The sequence below is a fragment of the Lasiosphaeria miniovina genome, assembly GCF_030549165.1.
Source record: "Lasiosphaeria miniovina strain SMH2392-1A chromosome Unknown B0T26scaffold_4, whole genome shotgun sequence".
Lineage (NCBI taxonomy): Eukaryota > Fungi > Ascomycota > Sordariomycetes > Sordariales > Lasiosphaeriaceae > Lasiosphaeria > Lasiosphaeria miniovina.
Window position 1 is genome coordinate 355313 of NW_026848223.1, and position 24701 is coordinate 380013.

Sequence of the window (24701 nt, forward strand, 5' to 3'; positions counted from 1 at the left end):
CTGGACGTCCGAAAATTCCTGGGAATCTGAGGTGAAGCATGACTATGTGCCTCGCGGTTGACGAGCCACTCATTCAAGTACGCACTATATACGTATCAAACAAAGGAGAGCCTATCACTTTGCTGAGAAGTCTTGGCAGTGAGAAAGGGACAAACTGCCCTGGTACCGTCGCTCTCAGCTCCTACCAGACTCCCAGAGGAGGCTCCGCTTGGCACGAGAGAGGACTGTGAAAACGGGACAGGGCTGAGATATGGTAGTTGAGTTTCACTGTACAACAGACCCGGGCAGATTGGTTACTGGTAGCTTGAATAATTTGGAGACAGAGGCTAGTAAGCAGAGTCTCGTGCATCTAGTCAACGTTTTAATGCAGCAACGTGTGTGTCTCGTTGTGACAATGCCAACGCCTGGCAACACCCATGGCAAGCAAGTCCCCGCCCGTCCAACCTAAAATGCAGCAAAGAACAAACAAAGAAAGGCACAAGCCCCCACCCACCATCATAACAAACTTCAAGCCTTAATCCCTGCCGCCGCCTCGTAGTCGTCAACAACCTTCTGCACCTCTTCCGCCTCGTAGTCGCCAGGATAGTCGACGACTCGGTCGCCGTAGCGGTTCTTGACCGTGGGATCCGCGCCGTGGCGGACGAGGGCCTTGAGGACATCCAGATAGCCGTGGCGCATAGCCGTGTGCACAGGGCGGTCGCCGGTGAAGCGGTTGGCCATGTTGAAGTATTCCTGCCGGTGCGCGGGGGTGCCGCACAGCTCGGCCAGCGCGTCGATGGAGCCTGTACCCGCCCACAGTACAGTCAATAACCAGCCCTAATTAGTGGAGGTAGGGGGGGAGGCGGGGGGGCACGTGCGCGTCTGGCCCGACTTGGCGGCGATGTGCGCCGCCGTCTGCTGGAAGTCGTCCTTGCACGCCATCAGCACGTCGGCCGGCGAACTCTTCTCGCGCGCGGCCAGGCTCGTCACGGCCCCGCGCAGCTTGGCCGTCTCGCCCTGGCCGGCCAGCACCGAGACGTGGTGCGACTCTTGCTGCGTGATGTGCATTGCGGCGGTCGGTGATGACGGTTGCGGAACGAACGGTTGGGACTGGGTGGCGCAAGGTGGCGTTTGCGGATAATTTTCAACTGCTTTTTTTTCCACAAACGGTATCGAATTAGAAGGATGATAGGGTTCCTGGGATGTGGGAAGGCGGGGGGTGCACTGCAACTTTGGGTGCGGTTTTGTGCAAAACGTGCCCAGCCGAGATTCTACGAGTCAGACTAGCCGGACGTCCGAAAGCAACATCGGTGGCAGCCGAGCCGTTGGGCGCGCTATCGAGCGGCGGTACGGTAGTAACAGTGCAGCGTCTGCAATGACTCAGCATGCCAGTGGAAAGCATATTGGCGAGCTGGGACGGGTGAACGTGCAGACGGGAGTCGGTTGTTTACCGAGGCCGTAAGAACCTAAGCCTCCGAATATCTTGTGTCATGAAGATTAGTTAGTGTGGGCAGGAAGGGAATGACTGGATTGCTTGCAGGAAGTCTAGCTATCAAGGCCACGGCGGAATATATATATGGAAATGATGGCCTGGACTAGTGGATCCCAGATCCACTTATGCCTGGGCTCGGGCGCATCAGGCCGGGTTCCGGCCTGATCCCTGCGGTCCCGGCCACAGTTTGTAATTAGTGTCTTAAACTTTCAGATGAGGGATTCAACTTCCTACGTACGCACCTGAGTAGGCACGTGCTAGGCTGTCTCAGTTCTCCGCAGAGGAACAACTCACCCACATAATTAACTACCCACGTACCTGCCTGCCTGCCCACGTACCTACCCACCTACCTACCCACCTACCTACACCTACTTACCTGCCTACCCACCTACCTACCTACCTACCCACCTACCTACCTGCCTACCTACCTACCCTAATCAGCGCCGGCACCAACTCAAATTTATCCAGTTCAATCGATCAAATATAGCCATTTAGAGCAATTAATTACACGATTTTGAGGTCAAATTCAACCAACTCGTAGGGCCAAAATAATTGGCGAATTGTCAATTATTTCCCATTGGCCAGGCCATTTTTAGGGCGGATTTTTCGGATTTTCCTGGGTCCAGGGCGCTCCTTGACCAACAAGACCAGCCCTGTATTTTCCTGAGCCCGGGAAAATCTCTGACTGCTAGGCAGGCCGCAGGTCGCTGCAATGCACCGTTGAAGCTGCAATGCAATCATCACGACGTAAATAAACAGCCGAATCCGACCTTTCTACCGAATCCTTCCATTCCTACAGCGATTCTAGGCATATCACCATCACGAGAAGGTCTTCACGGCCGTAAGCACAAGCTTGGCGGCAGGCCATTTGCAAAAGGAGCATGCCGAAAGTTTCACGTTGAGGAAGACGGCGTGAGGTCTAAGTCAACTGGGCTAAAAGCAGAACGCCCTAGCTGCGGAGCATGCAGGTGGCGCTTTTTTCGCCGGTGTAAGCTAGAGCACTCCACACAAATTACTACCGTTCAATGAAGCAGTTGTGCGTATTCGGCGGTGTGACCTGCGCGAAGGATGCGATGGCGTTTGTGTCTTACACGGCAAATTCCGTAGCTAGGGTGTTCCGCTTTTGGCCTAGTTGACTTGTCAGCGGGGGCATTCAGTAACGGTAAGCTGGTCTTCGGCGCATAGATAGAATGGGCGACGATACCTTCAATAACATCATGTATTTGAAGGATTGGGTACGTTGACGAGCTTTTCCGGGCTTCAGGGCATTTCTTTTTTCTATTTTAGACCTCTTTGATAACTTTTTACATCTTTTTTGGTGGAGCTGAAGATGCCGTCAAATATCATCAATCATTACCATATCAATCAATTCTAGCCTCAAACTAGCTAAATATCCATTTTTGGTGGCTCAATTCAACCAAATATAGCCTCAAGATTGAGTTGTTTGAGCCATTGCTAACGCTGACCCTAACTCACCTTCAATTTCTCCATCGACCACTTTCACACTCGAGATCCCGATAATAACCAACGGTGGTAGGATGGAATCAACTCCAACAAAGATGATCCAGAGCAGGAGGGAAGTCAGAATGGTCAGGTTTGGCCTGTTCGGCAAGCTCGAGGCGCCCGGCACGCCGGACCGAGCCATGCGCTACGACGGCTCGGCCCTGCACGTGTGTCGCGCCTCGCGCTACATAGCCCTGAAGATCTGGGGGCCCATGGGCGGCCCGAGTGCCGTCGCCACCTTCTCGACCGGGCTCGCCGTCGACCTGCGCCGCGACCTCCTCTACCGCAGCCAGCGGTGGACGTCGCTGTTCGGCACCTTGACCGCGGCCGCATACTATCCTGCCGCCAACATCGCCCTGCGGTGCCACCCGCGCCTCCCCGGCAGCCACTGTTTCCGCCATGGCCTGACAAACAGGAACTTGGCTGACTATTGGTTGGCTCCAAAGCTTCGGGGCGACGCAGAGGACCAAAAGAACCCAAGGGACAAAATAGTCAAAAGTGGCCTCAAGCAGAAAAAGTCCGAGGTCATCTTTCGGCTTCTCTTGGCACAGAATCCCGTGGCATTATGATGATGTCGACTTCAGTAACACTACCATTAGGTATCCAGAGAGAGCGTGATTAGCAAATTTTCCATCAACGATGGGTCTGCATTGGAAACCAGAAAAAGGAATAATACTCAATCAACTATTACCCAAAGATTTGGGCTTCAAAGATGGACAGTCAGCAGGGTCTCAAATATACGCGACACGGAAACAAGCCAAGGACCAGGAGCAAGCATGGGCGATGGAATGGCTTGCGGTTAGTGGCCATTGTTGGCTGACGTCACTCGCTGGTTTGCAGACGGGAGTCGTTTCAGTAAGGGCTGTATCGGGTATTGTATCGCGATGTATTGTCCCCAGCAGCCTCAGAACCAACGCGAAGAAACGCGGTCTAACCAGCCCATTCAGCTTCACGAATAAAAGAAATCAGGGTAACAGCAAGTGCGAAGTTCATCATCACGATGTTGGCAGGTGAAAGAAACAATACATAATATTAAAAAAAAAAAAAAAAAGCAAAAAGCTCAGGCCCGGGAACACTTTGGTTCGAACCGAAGACCTTACGAAAACTGATGGCCTACCTCCCTACCACGCAGGGGCACAGCGAACGTTTTCATAGTCGCGAGAATGCAGCAGGGCGTGCGCACCTCCAGACCGCTTGCCCAAGGCGCCTCCTTGGGGGCCCAACTTGAAATACTGTGCTGCGAAACCGACCTATAACCCGACCCGGCCCGACCCGACCTGACCCGCCCCCTTTCCCAGCAGCAACGCACCGCAAATATTCGGCCACGCAAGACCCGATACCATTTTAGCGCGTCCTCTCTGCCGCCGCAGCGTACAGCGCCTGTATGTCTGCTCGCCACTGCGTCGCATTCACCCTCAGAAATCTGCGGTCGTACGTGACAAGCCCGTTGACCTCGCCCTCGACATCCGTCGTCTGCGTCCACACGGCGCCCGAGCACGCAAACAGGGCCACCTGGTCGCGCAGCTGGCTGAACAGCATGTGCGACCGGTAGTTGAACGACTCGAGGTCGGCATGCACCTCGTACGTCTGCGGGATCGTGTCGATGGCGGCCTGGACCGGCCACAGGCTGCAGCGTTTCAGACACCAAATCAGCGCTCCCGCGAAGCTTGAAGCATCGCTATGTTTACCCCTTGCGGAAGATGTGAAAAGTTGCTTACTGTTGTGGCGCCGGGCGGTGCCCGAGCCCGCCAAACTCGCCCTGGAAGCCGATGCGCGCGCTATCGTACGGCGACGACGGCAGCGAGTAGAAGGGCGTGCCGCACTGCGGCTCCGCGTAGTGGTGGTTGTCCTGCAGAAACAATCGCCGCCGGGCTGTCATTCAGCAGTGGAGAGGATAAATATCGACAAAAATAGGGGCAAGGGGCGAAATAGGGGAGAGTGGAGACGAAGAAAAGGAAGGCAGGGCGGGCACAAACGCACCGAGAAGTCGCCCGCGCCGTGGTCAAACCAGCCAGTGGTGGCGTCGACGAGGCGCGTGGGGTCCATCTCGCGCACGCGCGCCGTGATGCCGACCTCGGGGTGGTAGGCGTCGCGGATCTGGCCCCAGCCCTCGTTGTAGATGACCCACGTCACGATGCTGGGGAAGCTCTTGTGCTGGGCGACGAGCCGCTCCAGCTGGCGCTCGAATTCGGCCTGCTGCGCGCCGTCGGGCACCGCCCCGCTGCTCGTGTGCATCGACGGCATGTCCTGCACCACGAGCAGCCCGAGCCGGTCGCACGCCTCGTAGAACAGGTCCGGCTCCACTTTGATCTACTCAGGGGTGGGACAACAGAAAGGTTCATATCAGCCGGCCTGTTCAGGTTGGGGGAGGGTGGGAGGAGAGATGACTGACGTGCTTGCGGACCATGTTCATGCCGAGGCTCTTGAGCAGCTGCAGGTCAAACACCATGGCGTTGAGCGTGGGCGGGACGTAGATGCCGTCGGGCCAGAACCTGCCACACCCGAAATCAGCAGAGGGCCATCTAATCACTCCAGAGGCTTTTTCGACTATTAATTACCCCTGGTCCAGCGTGCCAAACTGAAACACGAACTCGCCATTCAGTAGCGGCCGCTGCACGCCGTTGACCGACGCCGCCGACACGGTGCGGAACCCTGTGTAGCTGCGCACGACGTCGTCGCCCATGGTCACCATGATGTTGTACAGGGAGGGCGAGTCGGGCGTCCACAGCGCCGGCGCCGGCACCGAGAAGGCGAGCACCTCGTCCGACACCCCCTGGTGCGAGGCCACCACGACGCCGCCCCCGTCGTGCAGCGCCACCTCGACGGGCGTCGACGGCGTGCCGGTCGCGCTATGGATGGCGATGGTCACTATTTTGTTGCGCCTGTCAGTCGCGCTTCGCAGCCCATGCCTACCTCGTCACCTTGACCCTGCAACCGAGCAGAAAACGGACAAGGGGGCTTGCGCACCGTCTCCATCCATGCCTGCGGTAATGTCCAGCCCGGCGATGTAGCTGCTCGGCACGCTCTCGAGCCACACCGTCTGCCAGATGCCGCTGCACGGCGTGTACCAGATGTGCGACGGCTGCCTAGTCTGCTTGCCGTTGGGGATGTTGTAGGGCGCCTCGTCGGTCGGGTCGAAAACAAAGACCAGCCTAGTCACAGGACGAGGCCCGCCAGCGTCAGCACCGCCGGCCCAGCCAGCCCCTCGAAGCCAGCCCCTCGAAGGAATCCAGACTCACAGCTCGTTCTCGCCCCCGCCGGCAACGACATTGTCCGTGACGTCCAGCGTGAAGCGGTCGTAGCCGCCGCGGTGGAACCCCACCTCGTCACCATTGACCCACACCGTGGCCTCATAGTCGACGGCGTCAAAGTGGAGCAGCACGCGTCTGCCGCCATCACCATCACCACCACCGCCAGGGAGGGCATCCCACGCAGTGGGCACAGCAAAAGCAGTAGCGAACCACATGTGCGTAACACCCGAAGCCATGACGCCCGAGACGCCGCTCTCGATACACGACGGGACCAGGACCTCCTGGGCGAGCGGGGCCGCAGGCGGGCCGGTGACGGTGTCGGCGTCGAGCCCCGGCTGGAATGTCCAGATGCCGTTCAGCGACTGCCACGCGTCGTCGCCGCGCCGCAGCTGCGGCCGCGGGTGCTGCAGCCACGGTGCCGTGCCTATCTGCTCCGTCCACGGCGTGTCCAGCAGCGGCGCCAGCAGTTGGTACGGCGTCGGGCTAGCCGCGCATGTGGTTAGCATCGCCACCGCCAGCGCCAGAGCTGCTTGCAGCATCGTACTGGCTGGCTCGCGAAGGTGGTTTATGAGCTGCGCCTTCCCTCGCGACGGTCGAGGCTGTTCCGGCAAAAGGCGGTCGAGGTGAGAGGGGGAGAAGGAAAGGAGGAAAGTGGAGAAGGAAAGGAGGAAAGGGGAGAAGGAAAGGAGGAAAGGGGAGAACTTTTCCGCTCCTTCTATCTAGGGTCTTGCCGCAGTGGCCTCTTCAAATGCTTGCTCAATAACTAGCCGCGAGCGAGTGGTAAAGATTGGCGCTTCGGATATCAGGACTGAAGACAGGAGAAAAAGGGGGGAGTGGAGCGAGCGGGAGGCAGGAAACCTTGGGGGTGCGCAATGACAGCATCGCGCCCACTTATTAAGGTGCGCTCATGTCCCGGCCATCCGGCTCGCTCCCGAGCAGCAGCCGGGCAGATTCCCACTAGATAGCTGTTGCACATGGGCGGTGGCGTGCTGGCTGACTGCTCGGCCGAGAGCAGACGCAGTGCCCGGACGCAATGCCCGGACGCAGTGCCCGGACGCAATTAGCCCATAATTAGTGTAGACACGCGAGCAGAGCAAGAGCGTGCATGCCACGTTCTCGGTGGAACATGGTAGCGATGGCACCAAGGCTTGTGGGGTGACGGGGGACGGGGGGGGGGGCATCTCTGTCCACGCCTCCACGCTGCTACAGGACACTGCGAAGTTTGCCATAGTCACCGGGCCCGAACATGCAGCGACTCCCACGTGCCAACGTGGTAGCAACGAGACCAACATGCTGTAACACTGCGGCTTGCGCGGTGGGACTGGGACACGGTGGGCAGGCAAGTATTTGAGACCGTCGAGTGACACTGCCTCCCTCGCTACAGCATTCGTCCTACGACGCACACACCAGGCCTAGAGTATTAAGGATAAGGTAGCAAGCCCACCCGAGACATTCCCCGTCAGTGGTAGGCTGTCAGGCGAGGGGGGTATAGCTGTTGTGCAGGTTTACTCTGTGGCCAGGAGGCCGCAGGATGGCGATGGCGATGGCGATGCCGGCAACTGGCGCTGCTGTCGTGTTCTGGGTTCGTATATGCACATGGGCTGGATAGGTCGTCTTTGCAGGCCGCTTCAGTGCGAGTTTCCGTCACAACTTGGCCTAGGGGATGCAGTGGAAGCGTCGGGTGGTGTTATAACGACAGTCATAATTCCAACGCCAAGTCTCTCGTCAGGGTTGGTTCGCATATTTCCGTGTGACAAACAGCCGAAAAGTGGGAGAACAACAAAGCCTCAATTGAGAATATCATGGCCGATGAGAACTATGACACTTGTTTCCAAACAAGTCCAAAGAAACACTGGCTGGCGCCAATAAAGCTACCGGTGTCTTGGAAGTCCTCAAACCGGAAAAGAGAATCTCAATCGCGTGTGTTTCAACATGGCGAGTCTGGCAGATTCCTCGTCACTCTCGAACTTCCCTCGAAAAGTCCTAACGTAGTTATCCGAGCGTAATAATATTCTACGTACGCATTAAATACAACAAAACACAGCCTTCCTCATCCAACACGGCCAAAGTGGTAACTATTGGTGACCAGGGGAGCGAACGCATAGCGATTCACAATCGCTGAATTTGACGTCAGGTCAATACCAATACGCAGCTACCACGCCAGATGGGCTGACCGGGCAATTACAACCGCCAGAGGTGACCTGCGAGGTAATTGGCGCCCTCGTCGCGACAAAGAACCGCGATACCATTGCTCTTTCACGGAGACTAACGATAAGCACAGAAAGCCGCCCGCTAATTGCCTTACCCGACACGGACGCTAAGCTCACCCGAAAATAATATCGACAGGAACCTCATACCGTACGCGTACGGCAAGGTCGAGGGCACTAGCCGGGTGGCGATTGGACTCGCCGACACGGACACTACCGTGCTGGGCTATCGCTCAACGTAGTCACTTCCGCACTCAACTTCATCACCATCAAAATATCTACAGAGACGGCGAGAGAGACGTGGTTGACGCCGTGGCGGAGGAGAGCGTCACGCGCTTTTGCCCGGCAGGATGGACCGACGTGTGTCTCTGCTCTGCACGCTGGCGCTCAATCCTCTAATCGCATTCTATACTACGGCTTTACGTCAACGAATCAATCGATCTGCGCGTCACGGAAGTAGTGAACCCGCTGCCAGCCCGGCTACGATTATGTCTTGGTGGCGGGGACCGAAAGTCGCCCTGCGCGAGCATGTACCTGGCGGACCTGAATACGGACGGCAAGGTGGCCGGCGCGTGCGGCGTCGCCGCCAACTACCTAATTGCCTCGGCGCGCCGCACCCGTCGGTCGACCAAGCACGTGCACGCCAGCAGCCAGCAGCCAGCAGCCAGCAGCCAGCAGCCAGCAGCCAGCAGCCAGTAGCAGCAGCCAGCAGCCAGCAGCCAGCAGCCAGCAGCCAGCAGCCAGCAGCAGCAGCCAGCAGCCAGCAGCCAGCAGCTGCAGCACCACTGCGCCGTCCTGAGCGAGGGCGCCAATGACGGCCAGATGCGCCGCCCTGTGTGATTGCGGTCCAGGACTTGACCAAATGTGGTGGCGCGGGAGGGCGGTCGAGCCGTGACTGTGAGGGATGGCCAGGGCCGGTCGTTGGGATGAATCGGCGATGACGCTGTCACTCGGCGCCAAGCTCAGACGCTCTGCTGATCCTTGGATCACCATCAGCTGATAAACGCAGCGGGCAGCACTGCACACGCAGGAGCAGTTTCTCGCTGTCTCGGCGCCCGACTGACTGATTGGAGGCAGGTCGCCAACATGGAGACCGGTGGGATCAAGGCGGCATGGATGCCGGTCTGCCTGTGACCGCACACGCACAGTTCAAGACGCGTGAGAGGACGAGGTGGCATATGCCAAGACGGTCAACCCAAATATGTCCAGATGCGCTGCCCTGGGCGAATGGGCGAATGGGATCGCCCGGCTGCCCGACTGCACTGCCAAACGCCTTCACCGGTTTCCGGACACGTTGATTGACGAGCACTGGAAGTGAAATGACAGGGAAGCCATGTTGACTGCCAGAGATGAGTCCCTTACTCGGGTAATTAGCTGCAGCCTATTATAAATTCAACAACGCCAACTCTGAGATCGAATGCGAGAACCCAGCTCACTTCCCCAGAGAATGCAATGCCGGGGAAGCCAGCAGGACAGAAGCAAACACGCAACGCTCTGGGGCGGAGGGGCAGAGGAGGGAGGGGGACACAGTCCCGTGGCGCAGGCGGATTCGCACTGTTCGGAACGGGCTCGCATGGTGGCTTCAGAGAAAATGTCCCAATAGGATAGGGAATAAAAGGGAGGGGGTTCCAGAGTCTGGATGCCGGATTCGCAGACTCGCTCGCCGGTGTAGGAGTGAGTGAGGGGAAGACCGCCGGTTTCAAAACGCGCGGACGCCGTCGTCGTCTGCAGCCCACAATGCATGGACGCACTCCCGCGGCCCCGAGTGACAGACGCCACAGCACACTGGGTTTGGATTTGGACGTTTGGTCTGTGCTCGCCGGCCGCATTTTCGAGCGCTGCAATTCATGCCTACCTTACTTTTTCTTAGCAACATCGGGCCATTACTCACCAAGTCGAAACAATCAATCAGATATGTAATTGCTGCACAGCAACCAACGCAGCGTGTTACGACAAAATAGCGAATTAAAGTCTTGTAACGACAGTCAATCGCGGAATGCGAGCAGCAAAGCAACCGTACGAAGGAAACGTTCAATTCCACCATTCATTCCATCTGCCCATTTCTCTCTCCCGAATCCCAAACAATAAAAGGTAGTGACCGGACTGGGGTAAGTGAAAGTGGTCACGTCATAATGATTATTATATCGTCAGTGAAGTTTTAGTTGCCAACCAAGAAGACGTCGCCCAAGAATGAAATTTCCCCCTAGAACATGGACGGCAAGTAGGCCTGGCTCATCCAACAATCGCTCACTAGGAAGTGACGGCCGTCTGAGCCAATAAGGTCGTCCGATACGCCGCAGCCGCCTCGGCCGCCTGAGCCTCGCTCGGAGCCAGGACTGCAACCTCCATGTCCGGGCCATCTTGAAAGCGGACGAGGCAGCTGTCGGGGGCGCCCTGCAGCTTGCGGGTGTAGTACTTCCTCAGCTTCTGCAGGGCGGCCAGGTCGTGTTTGGGGTCGGACACGAAGGCGGTGCCGCGGACGGCGAAGTGGGAGCCAAAGGGGCGGCAGAACTCAAAGTCGCAGATGTAGGGCGTCTTGCCGCGGCCCGCGACGATGTGGTCGAGATCGGGCCGGAGGTTGTTGTGGGCGTAGCCGAGCGAGTGCAGGTGCTTCACTGCGGACTCGATCCCCGCGAGCCACTTTTCGACGTCAAGCGGCGGCGGCTTCGCGGGCCGCACCATCCTGAAGACGCCGTGGCGGCCCGGGTCGCCCATTGCCGTGGCCACGATGCGGCCGCGCTCGAAAATTCCGCCGAGGTACAGGCCGATGTTGGGGTGCTGGTGCTGGGTGAGGAACTCGCAAAAGTTGATCTCGGTCTCCCAGCGCCGGGCCAGCTCGTCGGTGCCGACGAGGGGCCCGTAGCGCTCTACCACCCGTGGCTGCCTGAGTGTGGTGCACTCGGACGCGTCCGTGTCGGCAAGGTCGTCGGGGTAGTCGCTGTAGTCCCCGTAGTTCATGTGCCCGCCAGCCACGGGGTAGATCTCATGGTCTGGAATCCGTTGCATCGCGTTCCACTTCTCCCTGTCGGTGATCTGGATTGGGGCCTTGGGGATCTCGGCGTGGTACCCTCTGACATTGTCCTGGATGATGAACTGCGTGAACGCGACCTTGCCGTCGAGCCATATCAGGCTGGTCGGTGTTGCGTCCCTCACTATCCACTGGGGTGGCTTCTCGAACCCAACATCGTTCAAACACGAGTCGCAGAGCGGTCCGAGTTCTGCCATGGCTTCCGGGAGGGAGGCAGCCCTGGCATCTGCCGTATGGGCGATGCGGATTGATTGATACTGGAGGGGATCGTTCAAGTCCAACAAGGGTGACGAGGGTGACGAGGGTGACAAGGGCGACGAAGGCGATATGGCCGACTGGCGAGAGACAAGAGGGGGATTTAATTACGACACAATGGCGGGATGGGGACCAACCAAGTTATGCACCATGTACAAGCACCTCGCAAATGTCGAGCTCTGGCCAGCCGGTCGGGGAACGGCAACATCTGCATCTCCATGCATTTAGGGACGGTGACACAGCATGCGCGACAGGAACCAGTGACGGGCTTTGATTGGTCCGGAATGCGTCATAGTCCAAGGTGGCCCCTCGCCGATTTCCTTTTGCCTGGTCGGTCGGCCCTCGGCAGGCGTGCAGAGGCGATCTTGCCAAGTCGGGGCAGACCACCTCTTCTGTCTTGTGCTCGCTTGACTACCTCGTCACCGGTAACCGGTTATCACCAGCGCTTGTCGAGACTCCGGGGCAAGTTGACACTCAATGTTGACCATTCAATTAGACTGATGCTCAGCTAGGTGCATCTTCTTGCTACAAGTATTCCTCCCCGTCCATGTCGTCCAGGAGCCGGTTCTCCAAGATCTAGGCTCGCTCCTCGTCGGTCTCGGCCGCGGCTATGCAGCCCTCCTTCAGCTTCTTGGCCTGCGCCATGGCCTGCTCGAAATGTGTGTTGGGTACCCACCCGTCAGATCCGAAACCAATCATTTCGCGGCACGCCTTTAGCGAGCAGTCAGATTCAGTCGGTCGGCTTTGCAGCTCCAATGTCTTACTTATGTCTTCAGGGTCGAACTTGATAGGGCACGCCGTAGCACTCGACCTCGGCCCCGGGCCCACGAGCGTCTCCCAGTTCTCGGTTGCCTGCACCAGTGCAGCTTTCAGTGCGATGGTTTCGCCTTCTCACGGCTCGTGAGCAGTCTGGAAGAGTCGGCGGCGGAGACTCCCGGCGGCGTCTATCAACCCCAGGTAGTGTGGTTTGTTGTACCGCTCTGTGTTTTCTAGTGATAGTGGAGGAGGCGTCGACGGTATATATCCATCTCTTTGCTCTTCTAGTTGTCATCCAGATTATCCCATTCCTTTGGCAGCGACGGCTGCACCCTCGATCGGGATCCAGCTTGAGGGAAGAGGGGGAGGACTAAGGAATGCTGCCAATCAATCAAGCCAGCAACTTCAAGGCCCGAGCCAGGCGACAGAGAAACAATGATGTTGTTAGGCTGCAGGTCGGGGTGGCGGATGCAAAAAGAACTAGGAGCTGGGTCTTACGGCCGTAGCGACGACGCCATGACGAGATAACGGCTCAGGTTCTTAATGTAGTCGAATTAATTGCTGGAGGTACGCCAATTCCTTTTCAGCTCCTCTCGTGAGAGCGGTCTTGGCGTTTGCGTCTAATGTCGGAGGCGGAGGCGGTTGTAAGCCAGTCAGTCAATGCAACCACGGATATCCGGACAAACACAACGCGCAGGACTCACATGGCTCTCGTTTGACATTAAGCTGTGATCTGCGGCTATACTAGAGACCCAAGTCAGCGTCCGGACCGACACAGAAGCGCTTGTCGTGGTGAAGTGGGGCTCCGGACCTAGCGAGCGAACTTGCCAGGTCGTCGGCAAATTAAAGGCTCCCGCCGGCTGGAAATGCAAGGGACATCATTTTGAACTCGAGTTGGGCAAGCTGGCGCGTGAGTGACGCGACTTGGGTCTCGTCAAGGTCAAACCACGTGTCACTCAGGTTGGCGTCCTTGACAAACTCCATGGAGATGTACTTAGTCTGGGCAGGGTTGCCGGGTGCAGGCGAATAGCCAGTCTGGGCAGGGTTGTCGGATGCAGGCGAATAGCTGCGACTGCGATCGACCGACTCGGCGGCAAGCCGCTTCAGCTCGCCGACGTTGAAGATGCGTCTGCGCTCGGGGTGGCGAAGGGCACCGTTGTAGCTAGATTGATAATCACGTTCAGCCAGGGCTCAGTCTCGGGGCAGTCTCGGAGAGTCAACCCCCATCAGCCCGGTCAGTTCTCTCGGGAAGACTCACAGCCAGCGGCCCGACGCATACTCAAAGAGGCCGCGGTCCGAGGGGGTCGGGATTGTAGAGCCGCCATCGCATCAATATTGGCATTCGCAGATGCCGTTGAAGGCATGCGTGTGCTCTGGGAAAAGGAGAGTGAAACGCCGTGTCGTTTTTAAAGTCTCTCTAGCGCGAACGTGAAGGGTGAGAGTGAGACGGTATTGTCATTGCGAGACCCGCCCTGCCCCTGCGGACGCGTCGGCGAGAAGGAGAGAGTGGTGGAACGAGGCCGAGGCATGCCCTGTAGTGGTGGCAGGGCCGAGACTGGGAGTGTCGGTGAGGCGGCACAGACACCATGACGTGGGCGGGGGTGCAGATTGAACCAACTTGCTCTGCTCGTGGTCGCCATTGCCGTCGCGAGACGGCATGGATGATGGCGTGCACGGCAACGCATTTCGTGCCTTTTTTCTCTGCCCCGCATTTCGTCCTCGCCTAAATATAGATCTGAATGCCGAAGGTCCTCTGCCAAATAGCAATGCCTTCCATTAGCAAATAATAATTAGAGCCCAGACCAGAAACCCGACGGCGTCGCGGCGGCACCGAGGGCCCAGGAGGCGCGGCGTGGAGTGGGGATGGAAGCGACCGATGTTCAGTTGGGCTCTAGAGGCGCGGCTGGGGCAGATTTCGGTATTAGTAATTAATGGCCACTGGCCAGGTGATGAATACGAAGAGAACGGACATAATTACGGTACCTAGATGCTTGCGTGCAGCTGGCGGGTACTACTACGTGTATTGCCTGTACCTTACCACTTACCTATGGCAGGCGGTGCCATAATCAGGGTGTGGTTTGCTCCTGGGCCTGGCGCTGCGCCTTTTGGTCACGCCAACAAGAAAGCTTGGCCCCCACGGGTAGGAGCGACCGAAGGAAGCTAACAACCTGGAAGCGAGAGGAACTAAGTCACCTAACTGTGTCCACTCAACATCGATTGAACAACCCCCATTGGATACCTACAGGGTTTTCGGGGGCCCCAAATTCCGGAATTCGCTGGCGGGATTGCGGCACGTCAAGGCAGCGCTCGAGAAAGCAATTCATAATGTGTAGACTCAGACGCGCTCATCCAGTCAAATACTGGCGTTGTTCAATCGTGTGTCGTTGTAATTAGTATCAGATTTGTAGTAGACGCTTCTCAAAGAGTCCACAGCCCAACAGAAGCACGGCCTGAGAACAGTGGTTACTATTATGGCCGCAAATTCTTGTCCACCTCCGGCTTACCAGCAGTTTCGTTCAATAAATTTCACATAGCGGCGCAGAGCCTCATCAGAGGGCAAACACTGCATTGCAACAAACCCCTAGACCTGAGCCGACTGCCGAGCTGTGTTGGGAGCCCGTGTCTCGGACTTTCACCTGAATCCAACTGTTGGATTCACCAGGGTACCGGTACTGGAAGCAACAGGGCGTAACTGCACGCCGAAAACTGGTGGTTCAAGTGATGGATTGTTCTGTATATCTTCTTCTTCCCTCTTTCTGGCAGTGTCAGAAAGCCCCCTTTTTATACTACTATTGTGGTGGCGAAATAGGTGGCGAAGTAGGTCGCGAGTTAGGCTGCGAAGGAGGTCGCGAAGTACGCTGCAAATCCTCTGCCTAGCCCCTTCGAGGCCCACATTCCAACACCAACAATAGGACATGACCTTCAACATTCTCACTATATCCCATAATGAACCACACCCCTCAGCCGAAACTTGTCACCGTAATGTAGAAATTGACACATCAGAAAATAGGGACAAATAATAAGTGAGCAAATTATCTGGCGGTGGTGGTTCTGTTTGTGGATCGCGCATTGGAGATCTGGGAAGGTCCCGATTCACTGGATGATGTAAATGGCCAACTTTAAAATGCTCAGTAAAGAACATGTCAGAAATTCATGAGATATTGATTACCCATGATTAGCTGCCAGGCACCCATAGTACGGCCCAGGGAAAAAGCAGCCAGGCTTCCTGATGTGAGTCCTAATTAATACAAAGTCATTCTCATAATCCTGTCTCTTTTCTGCAGGTCCATTCAAGACAGACCCAGGACCGTAGCCAAAAACACCCCCCCCCCGGCATAGAAATATTCGTGTGCCAAAGATACTCAGAAAAGACCCTTGAAATTCTCAATGTACTCCTCCGCAGACAAGGCGCCCAGGCTGGCGAGCTCGCCCTGCATCCAGTCCCTGGCCTTGTCGGCCAACATCTCCCACTCGTCCTGCTGGCCCGCTAGCCTGGCCTGTAGGTACGCCAGGACCAGCGCCGTCGCGAGTAAGTCGGGTCTGGGGTACAAGCTGGCGCTCTTGGCCTTGGCCTTGACGTCTTTCTCGACGAGGCCGAGCGTCTTCAGCAGCTTGCTGTTCCAGTCCCAGGCGCCCGTGAAGGTCTGCAGCGCGACGAGCGCCTCGAGCGTCTGCTCCTCCTTTCCGCCCTCCGTCGCGGACTCCGGGGCGCTGATCTCGTAGTTCGCGAGGACCATCGCATCATCTGGGGTGGGTGTGAGCGGCTGTGGTGGCTTGCGGCATATGGAGCCCGCAGGCATGTACAAACCTTGGTCGTATTTCTCGTCGACGGAGGTGGTGCGTTTCTTCGACATGAAGGACGGGAGCTTGGCCGGCTTTCTTTTCGACATGGGGGCGGGAGCAGGCTGCGGAGGAGGAGGCGGTGCACCTAACGCCACTGGAAGCAAACAGGTCAGCGCCGTGTCTCGGCTACGGGTCAGCTGGATAGCAAGACAAGACATTGCCGTACTTGACTGGGGCTGCGGCATCTGCATCGCCATCATTTGTTGTCCGACGACTGGTGCAGCTCCGAAAGACATTGCCCCTCTTTGCTGCTGCTGCTGCTGCTGCTGCTGCATCATTTGTTGTCCGCCGCCTAGTGCAGCTACAGACCTTCGAGCAAGACTCGAGACCATCCCTGGGACCCCCTTAGCCCTGGGCGAGGAAACGTGAGAAAGCTGCGGAGAAGCCTGCGATAAATCCGCAGAAATGGCAGCCTTTGCCACCGTATGCATCCTCGCGAGTGGCTCGGACGAGATTGAAAGTGCACGCGTGTCGACACCACCTATTGATTCTCGTGTTAGCCATTCGGCTGACTCGTTGGCGTCGGGGGTCCCCGGGAAGTCAAATGCTGCCTCAGGCTGGGCCCCCGCATCATGGAGGAACGAATCAAAGTCAAAATTATCGAGCACGTTATCCGAGAGCGAGGAATTCGCAAAGTCGAGCTGGTTGTAGCCAAGAACCGCAGGAAGGGGGTTCGCATTCAGAAGATGGTTGGATGACAAGCCGCTCTTCGAAGCTGTTACCGCACGATCACCGGTCCGGCCGAAGCCAGACGGCGCCAGTGGCTTAGTCGACGGGCGGGCAAGTGCATGGGGCAAGGCATCGTATGGTGGAGGCTGGAGTGGAAACCTACCTTTGCGAGTCTTTTTATTCTTGTCCGGCACTTGTGCAGGTGTTGTCTCTTGTGCAGACTCTCTCTCGTTGCCGTTTTCGACGGCAACAAAGCTGCACCACTTGCCGCCAACCTGGAAGGCGACGCCAAGTCTCACGGCCTCACGCTCGACCATGTCCGAGAAGCGGCCCAGGAACTTGTCTTTGAGCAGCTTGCCGTTGGGGCCCTTTGCGTCTTTGGCCTGGTATATCCAGCCCCGGCCCTCCTCAAGCTCCAAGACAGCTTTCTTGGCAGCTAGCTGATGGATGGTCTGGCCCTTCTCGGCAAGCACCGTGACGGGGATCTCGAGCTCGAGGGGCCCGTGGATAGATGTGCCGCGGAGGATGACCGACTTTGGTGTCCTCTGGGTGGTCTCGGGGGAGAGAAGAAGGTAGACGCTGGTCCGGCTGAAGGGGAAAAGCGGTGGAATGTTGAACGGGGCCTGAAGGAACTTGGGCTCGCTCACTGGCGGCACGTGCGAGTACTTGCCACTGGCAGAGCTGCCGAGCGACGCATCAGTCATTTCAGCGTCTACGTCGGCCGATGTATCGAAGAGAGAGATGGGCTTGTTCGGGACTGCGCGCGCCTGGGGCTCCGCGCCTCCCGGCTGCGACTCGGGTACGTCAATAGCCAGGGCATCCATAACCTTCTCTATGATCTCGAAATCGTCGTCGCTGTCGTCTTCGGCGGTTCTGGCCGGCTCTCTCCCGTACTTGACTTCGAGCACGTAGTCTTTCACGTGGGGGGTCAGGGACGCCTTGAGCATGCGGACCACCTTGTTGTTCATCTTTTCGTTGTCGCCCACAGTTTGGGCAAAGCCGTTGCCGGCACGAGCGACGCCCTCGATGAGCGAGTGACTGACGGCACTGCCGATTCCCAGGGGAAACACGCGGATGGCGCCTTTGCTCGCCGAGATGTACTTGTTCATCATTTCGTAGAGAGACGCCTGGTCCCAAATCTCGCCGTCGGTCAGCAAGAACAGCTCGAGCTCCATGTCGGCATAGCGCTTCTTGAATATGTCCTCCATTGGGCGGTACATCTCGGTGCCGCCAAAGTCGGCAGCGAAGCGGTCGACATGGCGGATTGCCTCGTCAAGACTGGAGGCGTCGTATGACCGTGAGCCCTTCTTGAAGAGAAACTCGTGGCGAGAGCCGAACGAACAGATGTTGAACTTGACACCGAGGGGAAGCGACTTGAGGAAGACACGCAAGGCGGCCTGCAGGTTTGGGATCCTCTTGCCGTCGCCCATAGACCCGGATCGGTCACACAGGAAGACGATTTCCGGGCGCGACGCCGGCAGGTTGAACTTGGGCACGAGCGTGGCCATCAGGGCCCTCTGGTTGGGAATTGTGGGGTGGGTCTCGAGCACGGCGACAGGGTTGGCAGTGTTGGTTGCGACAATTTGGAGCACGAAGTCCTTGTCCAGCTCAACGGTGCCGAGCGAGAGACTTGCCGAGGCCTTCTGGAGGGACATGGCCGCGCCCTGGGCAGCGCCAGTTGAGGTGTTGCCGATGGTGACCGAAATGGGGTGAGACGGCGACTGGATGCTCTTGATGTTTGAGCTATCGGGCATCTCAGCGTCGATGGTGATGTCAATGCCGGCTGTGGCATCAACGGCAGTGGCCGAGGCTAAGGGGGCCGGAGAGGCGCCGTAGCGCGGGGCGATGGTAGTGGGGATGGTGAAGCGGATGCCGTCGACCTCGGCATCGTGCTTCAGTTCGCCCAGGTAGGTGATGTCGACCTTGAGCTCGGCGCCAGCAGGCACGTTGCCGATGGTTGTCGTGAAGACATCGCTGGCCTCGGGAAGCTGCTCGAGGAGGCCGGCAGTCTCGCCGCGAGCGACGGCGGCCTTGTAGGTCTGGCGGGCCTCTTCGCGCTCCTTGACGACGCCCCGGATGACGCGGTCACGGTTGATGGTGCAGACAAAGTCGACCACCGAGACACCATCATAGAGTGGGAATGTGTACCGCAGCTCGGGGATAGCGGCTTCGCTGGCTGTGTTGACAAAGGTCTGGGTGAGGGTGGTGCGGCTGGTGGATGAGATGATGCGCGCCTTGACCGACAGAGAGACCTGCGGCAGGTATTTCCGCTGCGGGGCGCTCCACTGGTTCAAGGTGAGGTCGGGGGTGGGGAAGTAGTAGAAGCCGCAGAGGTGGCCACTGTGGTAGGAGTGGGGCTGATACATTGTTGCGGTTATGATATTTCAGGGGCCCGGGCTGTAAGCCGCGAGTCGGGGTCGAGTTGGTTGTTTGGCCGGATTGGGGCGGGGAAATGGGGGGTGGTAGGCCGGATTGGGGCGGGAAAATGTGGGGGGGGAATGGGGCGATAATTGATTCTCTGGCAATTGAGAAGAGCCGATCTGAGGTAATCAGCCGCCAAGTCAGATGATGTGGATTCTAGTGGTGGTTTGTGGATGTTGCTGAATCAGGCTGGAAGTGGACGAAGAGTGGCGAGCACGAATATATACTGCAATTTGAGCTGGTCGGCACGTCTAGCGGCCAAAGATGCTCAAAGCAGAGGCAACGATGTCTGCCTTGCCTCTTGTCCGAACCCTAGCAGACTTTGCTTGTAGACACCTGAGCTTCAGCTGCCAGAAGCTGGCTGATCCAATCAGATCGCGCGGCCAGATACAAGGCCCATTTTAATATCGTGCACGGATCCTTCCTCAATGGTGTTGCACACTTGAGCAAAAGTCAACGAAACGCGGGGAGTGGCAGTGGTGGCTGTGCGGCAAGGTGGGATGCCTAGTCCGCCTTAACAGAGGCTAGCTTCGACGCCTCCCAATTTCCACCAAAAGCTGTTAAGGAGGCAGCCTGCCAAGGGACTGCGCAGGTCGCTCTTGTGCAAGTGTCGTCATCAAAGGAATCAGGGCCTGCCAGCTGGCGAGGGAAACTGCAGTCTCAACGTTTGAAGAGTCAGCTCGTCATCATCAGACCTAGAACCTAATTAGCGACTATGAGTCAGCCGGGAACAATGTCGAATTCTGAGGTATTAACTCGATCACACAGTTTGCGATTGATCAAACCTTTGACCTACCTAGAAATGACACGCGCCCAGGCACCGTTTCGCCGATTGGCGTGATATAGTTTGAACTTTGTTGTGTTTCCCGAGGTTCCATACCGCCGATCCGCTGGGGTTTTTGAGCGCGCCGGTAAATGTGGACACGAAATGGGATGTTGCGGTGCTGGGCCAGGCCATAGCGCGTGGTGTTTCGAGAAGGAACGCGACGAGTTGCGGGAGTTGTTCTCTGCACTGCGCGGAAGAGTAGGCAGGGTCAGCGCTCGCAACAATGCAAATACGGTAATGCAAACAAAGCAAATACAAATATACGCAAATACAAATAGGCCAAAAAGACCAAATTAAATACAAATATGAAGCCGTAGATCCGTAAATGTATTTGACATATGTGAGGCCATTTTATATGGCCCATCTTCCTGGGCTCGGGGTGCCAACAGTGAGTGGGTTACCGGCCCAGGAAAAAGTGGATTTTCCAGTTGAAATCCTGCATTTGCCTAGCAAGCTCTGAACAACTTTCTGAACACCACCATACTTACGGAAACCCGCATTTCTACCGGAACTGAAGCCATTCCGACCTGTCAACACAATGAAGAGCCCTCCCGGAAGTCCCTTTTCCATTTCCAATAGTCCTCCGAACTCCCCCGGCTCGCCGTTAATATTCGCCTGCTACACCCCGAGCCTGCCGCCGCGCCCGAGCTTCCTTTGGCCGGCGAAAGTGAGGCCTTCCTGGCTCAAATCATTGATCGCTCAATTGCGAAGCTCAAGAAATACATCAAGAGGTTGGAAATCACACCAGTTTACTGGGTCTCGATGATTCTGCCCCCTGGGCATGAGGACAAGTGGATTGTGAAGTACCAAGCCTGTTGATGAAATTCTGGCTTGGTGGACCGACAATAAAGACGGCTTTCCACGGTTATCACGAATGGCCTTTGACCTTCTTTCGATCCCGGCCATGTCTTCAGACTGCGAGAGGCTATTCAGTATGGCTAAATTGATCGTTGGACTGCAGAGACACGGGCTCAGTAGCGATACTATCAACAAGCTATTGTGCCTGTTAAACTGGCGGCGATATGGCCTGTTTTGAAGCTTCGGCATGGCTTTGGCTGGCTTTCGGTGTCTCGGCTGGCAGGTTTTTTTCTATGCCGGGTTTACCCGGGCCGGAATATTGTTTTTCAGCGCCGGTCAAATATTTGTAAATAAAACAATTAACTCAAATACATGTTAGAAAGGCTCAAATATAGCCTCACCTTGCAAATTAAATACAAATACGGGTGCCGGGCATATTTATTTGCATTGTTGCGAGCGCTGGGCAGGGTGTGTGTGGCCGAGTATACTTTACATGCCACACGTCGCGAGGCAGAGGCGCATGTGCCAGCGGCGCTGGTGAGGGGGATGCTGGAGGCGCATAGACCGGAGGGGACAGGCAGCGAGAATATCCAGACGGGGATGAGTCCTGGGGAGATTAAGGGGGCTGCTGCGGGTGCGGAGGGAGGGAGGGGGTGGTGGTACCAGGGCCGAAGCTGGATGATGGGCGGTGGGAGGCGGGGACGGGAAGCTGGATGATGGGTGGTGGGAGGCGGGGACGGTGGTATGGGAGGGGTTTTTGGGCGAGGTGGGCCGGCTGAAGGAGGGTCGGGAGAGGGTCAAGTCGATGTTGAGGTCGGCGAGGGAGGCGGTGGTGGCGGCAGCTGAGGCGGCGGGCGGGGTGGGGAGGGTGAGGACAATGGATGTGTGGGTTGCTACTTTTGTTTGAAGAGGTAATGAACAGGTTGATTTTGTACAGTCGAGCTTCTCAAGTGCATTATTGCTTGAGAAATAGGGAGCGAGGTGGAAGTCATTGTCATTAATGTTGGCAGAGCCAGTCTCTACCAAGGGATCTGGTGTGTTTTGCAGCCAGAACACATCAAAATAGAAAAATGAAACTGAAGCATCATGAAACTACAACAAAATTACCAGGCGGCCCATAGGTTGCTTTTCCTAACCCACTAAAGGACGTAGGCTACCACAAAACTCATACCAACAGCGGCCATTCCTGCGCCCACTCCAGCACGAGTACCAGCCGCCTTGGAAGTCGAGGTCGGACTGGCAGAAGCGGTTGTCGAAGCCTTATCGCTCAAAAACTTGCTGAGGGCATTCGGTCCGCCGCCTCCAGAAGAAGCAGTGGCAGTCGGAGCTGCCGTGAGAGACCCGCCAGTCGAGGCTGGGCCCGGTCCGCCGCCCAATGACGCCGTGATGGCCGGTCCCGTATACGTCTTGGTGAGTGCGCGCGTCCCGGTGGCGTCAAGCCCGGTTGTGACGGTAGTTCCGACTGTGGGTAGGGCGGCGCCGGAAGTGCACTGGCCCGTTACGGAGGGCACCGCGCTGGAGCCGGATCCAATCGACTGGATGGATGGGCCCGACCCGCAGCTGGCGGCCTGGGCCAGGTGGATGTTGCGGTTGTCCTGGTCGAAGACAACGTAGGCGGCCCTGAGAAAGTTGGCGCCCAGAGTTGGCTCCTGGTCGTCGGGGAAGACGCCAGCGATGCACGTCGTGGCGTCGATTTGGACGATGAAGTCCTTGAGCAGGACCTGGATTGTCTTGCCATCAAAGTAAAAGTCGACCGTGGCGCTGAGATTTCGCGCGCTGCAGTCGACGACGAACCACTTGTTCTGGGGGTCGTACTCGCCTCCGAGCTCTTCGCCAAAGGCTTCGAAGAGACGCGACGGGAGACGCGTGACGGTCGTACCCGAATCCAAAAAGACGGGCACCTGAAACGCGGCGGATTTGTCGGTCGTGCCGTCGGGACCCGTGAGGCCAACGCCCGTCAGAACGGCCCAGTAACGGTCAGTGCGCAAGGGAGTCTGGCTCACGGGTATGATGGGGATCTTGACGAGGGGGCCTGTGAACCGGCTCGTGTCGATGCCGCCGAGGATCAAGGCACCCGTGGGCTCGTCGGATCCCCGGAGGTCGAGGCTGAAAGTGCGGCTCTTGATGACACCCTCTTTCACGAGCGTATCGAGAAGATAGGGGTAGTCAGCCTGTCCATCCGTCGCGGGCGCGAATCCAATGAGTCCAAAGTTGATATTGTCGGACTCGAGAGCGATGCCGAGAATCTGCTGCTTCACCGTGGCGGCTGTCCATGTGCCGAGTGTCGCAGCATGTCAGCGCCTAGTTGGGCAGTTCATCAGTGAGAATGAGACGGAAGAGAAACGCACATCCAATTGTGACCGTGTCAACGACATATTCGACCGTGGCATTGCCGCTGCCGTAGAAAAGGGACTTGCTTTCCCCCGTGTCGACGAGCGTCGAACTCTTTCTGGGGTCGAAGGTGCCGCCCTGTGAGCAAGAGTCCTGGTCGCCCGATGTAGCGCAATCGGGATTGACCCAGAGCTCTGATGAGCCCGTGTCAACAATGAGTGAAATCTGCTGCCCAGGCGTGCCAATTGAAGCCGTCATGAGATACCTGTCAACGCCGCATTAGAACACCGCTTCAGACTCTCATTAAAGACCAGGCTTGCCTTATCGTATCCATATTTTCAACCGGTACCGAGTATTGACGCCTTTGGAGGTGTGGCCCGAGGTTAATCTCTCTGACGCCGGCGTGCACGTAGCCATCCCCCTGTATCAAGCCGGCCGCCGCAATGGCGGCAGCCCCGAGCCACAGGGCCAGGGTGAAGGATGGCATGGCGCAAGTTGGGATGAACAGAGGCGGACTGGAACGGTGAAATTGCCGGGTGGTCACAGGTGGTTGCAGGTGGTCACAGGTGGTCACAGGTGGTCAAAGGTGGTCACAGGTGGTCCAAAGAGATTCAATGACCAGGAGGGACGCAAAACGGAGGGAGGAGAGAAGGGGATGTTGCTCCCTCATGGCCAGATGCCATGCTCGACCTTATAGTTGCTCGCAAAGGAAGCTCGGTTCCAGCCTTGTCTCGTCAGATTGGCTCGTAATGTGACGGAAATGCGCAGCTGCAGAGCCCCAGCTGAGCCAATGCATGGATGCGGGCTGGGCTCCTCATACAGGTCTCTGGCATTCTCACTATCTCGGGACTTGCCGTTCAATTAGCCGAAGGCTGAGAGGAAATTGAAGAGAGGCAAAACCTGGGGGTCCATCCAACTGGCACTGCGGGATTTGCAGCCGTTTTCTGCAGCTCTGGTTGGACGGGGGGTGACCAAGCTGTGAAAAGAACGGTCTGGAATGGGTTGTCCTCTCTAAAACTACAGGCCGAAGGCCACCAGCTATGAAGCGCGATTCTAGGTGTGGGGTATACCCTAACCCTGAGGATAATCCTGTGGTGGGGCTTTCAGCTGCCAGAACAGACCGGGCTAGACCCCACTCTGTAGCTAAGGGCTTGACAGTAGTGTCCGTCCGTGTCAGTGGCTCATTGGGTGCCTTCTTTGTGTGGCTGGCCCACTATTATTGCCCAGCCTTGGCACATGGACCCACTAGCTGGCCCCTCACATTTGTCCCTGCAACGCAGTGGGCGGCGGCAGCATCTGAATCCGGTCACCCCCTCGCTACTCGCGTCGTACAGATTACGAA

The 24701-nt window shown here is 57.3% G+C and overlaps 8 protein-coding genes across 8 annotated transcripts; 2 read left to right on the forward strand and 6 right to left on the reverse strand.

Moving 5' to 3' along the window:
* Positions 1-293: 293 nt before the first annotated feature.
* B0T26DRAFT_707430 (uncharacterized protein) lies at positions 294-996 on the reverse strand. Its single transcript, XM_060441850.1, has 2 exons — positions 858-996; positions 294-782 (listed from the first exon to the last, which is right to left on the reverse strand). Exons 1-2 carry the CDS (start codon positions 919-921, stop codon positions 508-510), a joined length of 339 nt encoding a protein of 112 aa, XP_060295628.1. The 5' UTR covers positions 922-996; the 3' UTR covers positions 294-507.
* Positions 997-3057: 2061 nt separating this feature from the next.
* On the forward strand, positions 3058-3543 carry B0T26DRAFT_750984 (uncharacterized protein; the record flags this gene model as incomplete). The annotated part of the gene is made up of 1 exon (XM_060445308.1): positions 3058-3543. The coding sequence occupies one exon, from the start codon at positions 3058-3060 to the stop codon at positions 3541-3543; it is 486 nt and encodes a 161-aa protein (XP_060295629.1).
* Positions 3544-4318: 775 nt separating this feature from the next.
* Positions 4319-6731, reverse strand: B0T26DRAFT_647481 (glycoside hydrolase superfamily; the record flags this gene model as incomplete). The annotated part of the gene is made up of 7 exons (XM_060437899.1): positions 4319-4601; positions 4693-4823; positions 4955-5284; positions 5367-5466; positions 5533-5842; positions 5942-6126; positions 6214-6731. The coding sequence occupies 7 exons, from the start codon at positions 6729-6731 to the stop codon at positions 4319-4321; spliced, it is 1857 nt and encodes a 618-aa protein (XP_060295630.1).
* Positions 6732-10844: 4113 nt separating this feature from the next.
* On the reverse strand, positions 10845-11540 carry B0T26DRAFT_598055 (uncharacterized protein; the record flags this gene model as incomplete). Its single annotated transcript, XM_060435663.1, has 1 exon — positions 10845-11540. A coding segment is annotated over one exon (696 nt), but the record flags the coding sequence as incomplete, so codon positions are not given.
* Positions 11541-12291: 751 nt separating this feature from the next.
* On the reverse strand, positions 12292-14130 carry B0T26DRAFT_740500 (uncharacterized protein; the record flags this gene model as incomplete). Its single annotated transcript, XM_060443852.1, has 10 exons — positions 12292-12605; positions 12648-12745; positions 12796-12951; positions 12982-13002; positions 13043-13091; positions 13176-13215; positions 13246-13294; positions 13349-13633; positions 13730-13749; positions 14086-14130. 10 exons carry the CDS (start codon positions 14128-14130, stop codon positions 12292-12294), a joined length of 1077 nt encoding a protein of 358 aa, XP_060295632.1.
* A 987-nt stretch (positions 14131-15117) lies between these two features.
* B0T26DRAFT_707441 (uncharacterized protein) lies at positions 15118-15386 on the forward strand. The gene has a single exon (XM_060441851.1). The coding sequence runs from the start codon at positions 15193-15195 to the stop codon at positions 15346-15348; it is 156 nt and encodes a 51-aa protein (XP_060295633.1). The 5' UTR covers positions 15118-15192; the 3' UTR covers positions 15349-15386.
* A 225-nt stretch (positions 15387-15611) lies between these two features.
* B0T26DRAFT_707449 (von Willebrand factor type A domain-containing protein) lies at positions 15612-19100 on the reverse strand. The gene is made up of 4 exons (XM_060441852.1): positions 17147-19100; positions 16481-16795; positions 16280-16408; positions 15612-16216 (listed from the first exon to the last, which is right to left on the reverse strand). The coding sequence occupies exons 1-4, from the start codon at positions 18735-18737 to the stop codon at positions 15834-15836; spliced, it is 2418 nt and encodes an 805-aa protein (XP_060295634.1). The 5' UTR covers positions 18738-19100; the 3' UTR covers positions 15612-15833.
* A 3037-nt stretch (positions 19101-22137) lies between these two features.
* B0T26DRAFT_871485 (aspartic peptidase domain-containing protein) lies at positions 22138-23846 on the reverse strand (the record flags this gene model as incomplete). Its single annotated transcript, XM_060447929.1, has 3 exons — positions 22138-23294; positions 23377-23587; positions 23709-23846. 3 exons carry the CDS (start codon positions 23844-23846, stop codon positions 22168-22170), a joined length of 1476 nt encoding a protein of 491 aa, XP_060295635.1. The 3' UTR covers positions 22138-22167.
* Between the last annotated feature and the right edge of the window lie 855 nt (positions 23847-24701).

Coding starts and splice junctions, on each gene's coding strand:
- B0T26DRAFT_707430 (XM_060441850.1), bottom strand. CDS start 921: ATGGCGTGCAAGGACGACTTCCAGCAGACGGCGGCGCACATCGCCGCC. Junction 783..857: donor CGCCAAGTCGGGCCAGACGC/GCACGTGCCCCC, acceptor GGGCGGGTACAG/GCTCCATCGACGCGCTGGCC.
- B0T26DRAFT_707441 (XM_060441851.1), top strand. CDS start 15,193: ATGGATTGTTCTGTATATCTTCTTCTTCCCTCTTTCTGGCAGTGTCAG.
- B0T26DRAFT_707449 (XM_060441852.1), bottom strand. CDS start 18,737: ATGCCCGATAGCTCAAACATCAAGAGCATCCAGTCGCCGTCTCACCCC. Junction 16,409..16,480: donor GATGCCGCAGCCCCAGTCAA/GTACGGCAATGT, acceptor GTTTGCTTCCAG/TGGCGTTAGGTGCACCGCCT. Junction 16,217..16,279: donor CGACGAGAAATACGACCAAG/GTTTGTACATGC, acceptor CACCCACCCCAG/ATGATGCGATGGTCCTCGCG.